Below are 7197 nucleotides of genomic sequence, written 5' to 3'. Positions count from 1 at the left end.
ATATTCAGTCAACATGCTGCCTTTTCTGAATCATATCTGCACTACAGTCATGTGTGAAGGGTAGTTTTGAGAGAACTGTGGTATAATTTATCTCATCAGTATGCTAATAAAAACAAACTGTTCCTAATTTAACAGACCAAGCAACAATGGAAATGTCTTCATACAGTGTATCATATAAAGCCACTAGATGGCAGTATTTAAACCATGAAGCAATATGTGCAACTAATGCATTCTGGTTGTGGTCTCAAAAGGTCATCAGTACTATTACAACATGTAAAGCTGCTTGTCCGAACTTAAAATTGTAGCCTCAAAGAGAAATGACTGTGCAGGACAGATTGAACATGGCTGAGATCAAATGGAAAAATGGAAGTTAAAAAGCCCTCTGATATAATTTACTATCTCCAATCCCACCTGAATTTGGAATGTTCAATTGTGCTCATATACCGGACCGGATTCAGTCCGAGACCATGGTGCTCACTCGCCCGCCGGAGCTTTTAAAACCGAGGTGCCCGGCAGTCCAATAATTCCCCATTTTGGTACATTTATTGCTTCACCTCTAGGTCAAGTCTCTCTGGGTTTTCATTTTTTTGCCAACTTTTTACTCCGTTACATTTCCATTTTTTGAGTATATTAAATGCTTGCAACTCACTTGATTCAGGAGACCCAAGTTACACATTTTGAACATGGTATAAAGTCAGATTCTCAATTGGTAAAAGGAATGCATTTTTTTTACCACAAGCAAAATTAATTTCTCACCCATAGTATTTCTACAGTATGGAAATATAACCATCAGGGATATCTATGCATATGCTGGCACAGATAACTATTCATCATTGAAAAACTGAACATAAATCCAATTTCCAATATTTCCTTTTGCAATAAATGCATATTTCCAATATGAAGATTATTTTGGGGAAAATGTGTCACTACCGCATGGTACAAAGCACCCAATCATGTTGATATTCAATTAAGACACTGCCCACACTTACCTAGAATAAACGGGTTTCATCTTTTTATATACACATTTCAAAGATCATATACTTACAACTAGCATCATCATTCATGCATCACCAAAACAATGTTACATGTTCATTGTTGTGAGTTGGTAGCACATAGGTTTTTAAGATTTACATCAAGCAGTAATACAAAACAAAACAAAAATCTGATGCACCCTGATTACAAGTTTGTAAACCGATAATTAAATTATACATACTTAACATAGCTAATTTGGTTCCCTCTTTATGAGACCAATATGACCCACTCTTTTCATTAGCTCCCGAGCTGCATCACAATAGGAGCTCTCCGTTTCTGCTGCTTCTGGCACGAGTTGATTATTTCAGTTCAGGTTAGTGCTGAAAATGCGCTACAAACCCTGATATATGTGCACACATATATATACATAAGTATATACCGTATATATACATGCACACATATATACACATATATATAAAAAATATAAACACACATACATGTACACACATACTCATACATACAGTATATGGTATATTTGTACTTTTTTTTTTTTTTTTTTTCATTCTGCATATTCATAACAGTTACCTGAAAATCTTTTTTTTTTTTGTGTGTTTTAAACATTCACTTTTGTGTCCAACAACTGACTGATTACAGTACAAATTAACTGACTCAAAAGACAAATAAAAAAAAAATGATGATAATAAAATGAGGTACCACACACACAGGACCAAACTTGAATGAAAATGAGAGGAGGAAAAAGAGGCTTCATGAACTGCGTATTTCAGCCAGGCTTTTGTTAGCGAAAGCTCTCGAGTGGTTTGAGCAGCAGCCCGAGTCTTCTTCCTGTCTCGGGAGCTGGGAGAAAATGGCGGTGCTCTGTCCGAGCCGAGGCCTCTGCTGCAGCCCAGCTGAAAGGCCGCCACTGCTCCTGCAGCTCAGGCAGTAGGACACTTCCGTGAGGTGGAAAACACACGCTCTTTCACCACACTTCCCCCACGGAACACCAAATCTATCAAAATGACATCACTGGCAAACGCAGAATAGGGGGCGCGAAGGGGTTCCTTTTCCGAAAACCCGCGACGCCCCCAGGCTATTGACGCCGACGCGGGCGTCATCTCGAGACGGTCAGTCCAACGAGGTCAAGTCTACTTCAGTCTCCTTCGCCGGCTGTCTCGCTTGGAAATGACGGGACACAATAAGGGAGGTGTTATCGACTGTTTGTTCGGCACTCACACCCGACACTCACGCACGCGTCCGCGCTAGCGCACGGCAGAGCGTTAGACCCAGATAGGAGCGCTAGGTCGCAAGTGCAGCAGACACTACACAGTACAATGTCTGACAGATTATTGATGTAGATCACAGTGTTTCTTGTTATGGCCCTCACCCAGAGCAGCTCAGCTGTCTGTCTGGAGGGAACGGTTTCCACTGCTAAACCTTCACTCAGTTCTCTCTGAAGTGGCACATCGTTCAACCGGCCACCTCTATCCCAGGACATAGTCTGCCCCAGGTTTATATAGCTATTATGAGAAATCTGAGTTGAAACCAGCCAATACAAAAAATAATCATCATAATAATAACAAAAATTAAGAATCGAGAGATGAAACCATCAATGCCAGTCAGTCATGGCTTCGAGATGGGAACCTTTCATTAAGCCGGAGAACTTTCATCAGTCCCTTTTTATTCAAATATTTCTCAGGACCTTTTTATCTTAGAAATATTCAAAGGCACAAATCTGGCAAAAAGATTTTTCACAAAATAGCTGCAGTACCTACGGTAGCCACTGGAGGGAGACAGAAATAAAAATAATGAAAAACAAATGACTTCCAAGGTCTGTCACTCGAGCTGCCCCTGCGGAAGTGCCACAGGGGGGCGCCCCTGAACACTTTAGAATGGCGGTGCGTTCCCGCGACGGCGGGGTCGCCTGTTCGCTGCCCGGAGCCGTGGTCTTCCCCTCGTTAGCGTTAGCGCGGGCTACGGCTTGTCTCTGTCCAGGAGCTCCTGCAGCTCCTTCTGGATGTCCTCTGGAAGCTCGAGCGCGGGGAGGTCCTCCAGCGAGATGTCCTGAGTTGGCATTTCCAGGGGCGGGAGCTGCGGGATGGGAATGTCCTTGGCCTTGCGGTCCTCGGTCGGCTGCGGCAGGACCCAGAGCTCGGACTTCTCCACGAAGTCGGCGTCGGCGTACTGCTCCCTCTTCAGCCGGACGTTCTCCCTCTTCAGCCGCTGGTTCTCCTGGGTCAGCTTCTCGTTCTCGGCCAGGAGGAAGTCCACCAGCTTCCTGAGGTCGGCGATGGCCGTCTCCTGCTCCTCCAGCCGCGTCTTGTCGTCCTTCAGGGCCTTGCTGCCGGGGCAGGGCTCCGGGGCGGGGGCGCCCTTGTTCTTCAGCAGGTAGAGCCAGGTGTCGTACTCGCGCTCGCGCTCGGGGGCGGGGCCCGGGGCCCGGCGGTCCAGCATCGGCCCCGCGGTGACCTTCAGTGACGCCGGGGGACTGAGCTCCGGGGCCACGGCCACCGGGGCCCTCCGGGGCCTGCCTTCCCGTTTGGCCCGCTTCCACCTTTCCTCGATCAGCTGCTGCTGCTTGATGTGGCTGTCCCTTTGGAGCTCCAGTGACAGGTGAGCCTGCGCAACACAAACAGGACAGTCACAGCAACGGCTATCGCTAACTAAACTCAACAATGTAGAGGGAGTACTAAATTGTTGTTGGAGTATGAAATTATTTTCAACTTCAATGCGGCTCCATACGATTCATTTTTGGTTTCAGTTTTATGCACTTGTAAATCGCTTTGGATTAAAAGTGTCTGCTAAATGACTAAAATGTTCATGCAAATGTAATGTTTCTACATTAAATTATTTAATTAAAATACAAATGGCTAGCTGCTAACGTGGCTACATTTTTCAGCTAGCTTCTTTGCCAATACCAACTGCCAAAATGACAAATAATGCTCAAATACTTTGATGAGGAGTCAACAGCATGTGTAATCACTGTAAGAGCAGTTGTATCTCAGTCAGGGCGATCTGACCTTTTGTTGTCCTCTCCACAGTGCAAACAGTACACCCAGGATGGTCATACCTGTTCACAGTGTGTTAGCTTCATGGCCTCCTTGAGAAGGTCTGCAATACAGTGGTGGAGGGATAAGACCTGGGTTATAACAGCATTTCCCCCTACAGTTCATCAAATAATTTACCAGCGCTTCAAAATGATTGTCCAATTGTTCACTTGACAATAACGTTTCACAACAGGAGCTATTTCAAGCTCAGGACAGAGTACAAAGTTGCCAAAGACAAAGCCACAGGTTACTTAGTGTTCCTTATCACTCACTGATTACCCAACCAAAGATAGAAGCAAGACCATTTCCGGAGAGAAATGCATTAATTAAAATTGGCCCCTTATTTGGCCAAATCATTCCTGACGGGCAAAAGGACTCATTTAGCAATACTGCAGTTTCTGCCTAAAGGGCCATTCCCACAACAACATGTCTTTACAGAGTTTGTTATTGTATGTTGCACTTCATAACACATTAGGGAAGTGGCCTTTAATTCATCTACAATGCAGATGTCCCCAACCCTGGTTCTGGTTTCTCTTACAACAGTATCTATGTCAACAGTGTACATAACACATGGAGCCAACCTGCAGCTTTTCCATGACATGAAATGGCTTCTTCATATTTGCCTGCTGCCAGCAAACGTTCTGCCTTCCTGCTCTGCTGATGGGCCTGTGTGGAGAGGGGCTGTTATTAAAACACAATAAACATGTCCCAATCTGACCAACTCGTTGTGGACTCTACACACAGACTGAGAAACTTTTAAACTTGACCGCAAGAGGTCAATGATAAAGGACAGAGTGTGATAGAGGGTAGTGTTTACCAAAATACACAGACAGGACAGGTCAGAAAGAGTCTGCAAGCTGCCTCTCCAAACTGCTTCCCGGATGAGATTTACCCGTTACAACTAGATAACAAAAATACCACGTAGATCTAGCGTTTTAGGACGAAAATCCAATGCTCGGTAGCCACCAGAGACTGTAATTCAGCCAACATTATCGTTAGCCACGGAAAAATAAACATTGTAGTTTAGTACATCAGCCGACCTTAAATTACCTAGTCACATTGATGCAACCTGCATTCAGTTGAGCTAATGATCTTCAAACTAAGTTAATTAACTTAATGTCATTGGCCAGTTAGTCCGTGCTAAATAGTTAGCTGTAGTTAGCTAATGTCAGCTAGATAACGTTAGCTAACATTAAGTGTTCTCCGAAAACAACGATTGCCTCGCCGGATAACGTTAGCTAGCTAACACAGCTCTAGAACTAGACTGACACTGGCAGCTATGGTTGCTACTCTAGCAAATGCTTTCTAAATAACGTTAAATGTAGTGCCAATGCTAGCCCAGACCAACACAAGCAAGCTAACACTTAGCAAAATAACGATACGGCAGTGTCATGCAACACCTACATTCTCATTTTATGCATAAACTTTTCATTAACATAACATGTATATAGGCTGGTAAGCAACCGCTAATTTTGGCTCTGTGGTCATTAACATTAGCTTGCTTGCAAACGCTAACCTGGAAGCCGTTTTATCGCTAGCGAAGCCAACTTACTTTATTGCTAGCGAAGCTGGCTAGCTGCTCTTTGCTAACCAAATCCTGTATGTAAATAATGTTATCGACCAAATATCTTTATAGTTAACGTTAGCTAAATAACAACAGTATAATAACTGAATGTTTTGGCAATTAGTATTCGCAAACAAGCCATCTAGCTAGCAAAAAAAGAAGTGCCACTGTAGCCACGTTAGCAACTAGGTGTTAAGCTATCGTATGCCAACTGTCACATAAACAAACGCAAACTTACGAGGTTAAGAGGGCTTTCCACAACCTCCATTTGGATATTCTTCACGAATATAAACTACATGAGAAACAAAGCTGTTCCTCGTTGATGGTCATGGGCGCCTCTTTTAAATTCCGGGACCAGTCTTCTGGTTCTCCCGGAGTTTTCGGGTGATTAGCTAGCTGGCTACAGGCTAGCTAGCTAATATTAGGGTAAAAAAAAGAAACACGACAACTTCCCCGAACGAGAAGCTGAGGAACACAACAACCGGATGACGCAACTGAGACGCATTCGGTGAAAGTCTCGCGATAGCAGGCTCACAGTCGCCACCCGATGGTTACCATGAACAGTGACGTGATTTAGTCGGGTGCATTCGATAGGTGAATTATTCAGCTATGAGAAATAAAGCAATTTCTCACAGTGTATGGAACTAAAGAATAAATACACTTACATATATAACATTTCGGACGTGTACAAAACTGAAATAAGGTGACGTGTAAGATAATGCACCCAAATTTATCTCTCCAGAGAAATGTATATGCTGCGCACCACAAGAGGGCGCTCTTGTCATATATACACTTTATATCACGTTTACGCAGGTGAGAACCGATATGTGAAAAACCAGTATTATCCGATTCAGGACAGTTATACTTCTTACTACTTAATCGCATAAGTTTAAAAACATAGGATCAATAAATTGCATTTGTATATTGAAAATGATGGCAATACGTGATTGAGCTGGTCGAGTTGTTGCAAGTGTGGTTCACTCACTGAGCACATTCAGATATTTATCTATCAGTACCACTTCACACCACAAGGGAGCAGGTTTCACCACACTTCACCCAACAGTTAAAATAACCGATATTGTTTGCCTGAAACAGATGGATAGATATCTTATGGGGATATTAACAGAGGGATTCATGCAATTTAAATAAATGCAAGTATTATGTTTATTTTGGTGGTAATATATACTAACTGACCAAATTATGTAGTCTGGAGTCATTTGTCAGAGGTTTCGGAGCACTATTTAATAAAGTAGGACCCATGTTTGGGTTGTCTTAGCAGAAAAGTGAAAACATTAAAAATTTCCTTTTACCACATCCACATGCATACTGTTTCCTTCCAACAAAAATAAAATCAATGTTTAATTCTGTTTTCATAATTTAAAGACACTTCAGAATATACTGTATACTTTATATTGGGTGACACAGTGGTGCAGTGGTTAGCGCTGTTGCCTTGTACTACAGTGGTTCTGACTGGCACATATCCTCTCTGCATGGAGTCTGTATGCTCTCCCTGCGTTCACATGGGTTTCCTCTGGGTGCTCTGGTTTCCCACAACCAGAACATGTAGCCCAGGGACTACGGATGAAAATGATCCCTCCTGGCTGACTTTGGCACATT

The 7197-nt window shown here is 43.3% G+C and overlaps 1 protein-coding gene across 2 annotated transcripts; it reads right to left on the bottom strand.

Moving 5' to 3' along the window:
• Positions 1–990: 990 nt before the first annotated feature.
• nrbf2b (nuclear receptor binding factor 2b) lies at positions 991–6040 on the bottom strand. 2 transcript variants are annotated; one of them, XM_061231514.1, is made up of 4 exons: positions 5819–6040; positions 4598–4682; positions 4040–4080; positions 991–3588 (listed from the first exon to the last, which is right to left on the bottom strand). In XM_061231514.1, the coding sequence occupies exons 1-4, from the start codon at positions 5846–5848 to the stop codon at positions 2944–2946; spliced, it is 801 nt and encodes a 266-aa protein (XP_061087498.1). In that variant the 5' UTR covers positions 5849–6040; the 3' UTR covers positions 991–2943. The 2 variants fall into 2 exon arrangements, with proteins under 2 accessions (XP_061087498.1, XP_061087499.1); XM_061231515.1 differs by having other exon boundaries at positions 3990–4080; positions 5819–5841.
• Between the last annotated feature and the right edge of the window lie 1157 nt (positions 6041–7197).

Source organism: Conger conger, chromosome 2 (genome assembly GCF_963514075.1).
Source record: "Conger conger chromosome 2, fConCon1.1, whole genome shotgun sequence".
Classification (NCBI taxonomy): domain Eukaryota; kingdom Metazoa; phylum Chordata; class Actinopteri; order Anguilliformes; family Congridae; genus Conger; species Conger conger.
The sequence above is the reverse complement of the archived record's forward strand: the minus strand, read 5'-3'. Positions and strand labels throughout refer to the sequence as shown.

Coding starts and splice junctions, on each gene's coding strand:
- nrbf2b (XM_061231514.1), bottom strand. CDS start 5,848: ATGGAGGTTGTGGAAAGCCCTCTTAACCTC. Junction 4,683..5,818: donor TGGAAAGCCCTCTTAACCTC/GTAAGTTTGCGT, acceptor CTCTCCACACAG/GCCCATCAGCAGAGCAGGAA. Junction 4,081..4,597: donor ATGTCATGGAAAAGCTGCAG/GTTGGCTCCATG, acceptor ACTGTATTGCAG/ACCTTCTCAAGGAGGCCATG.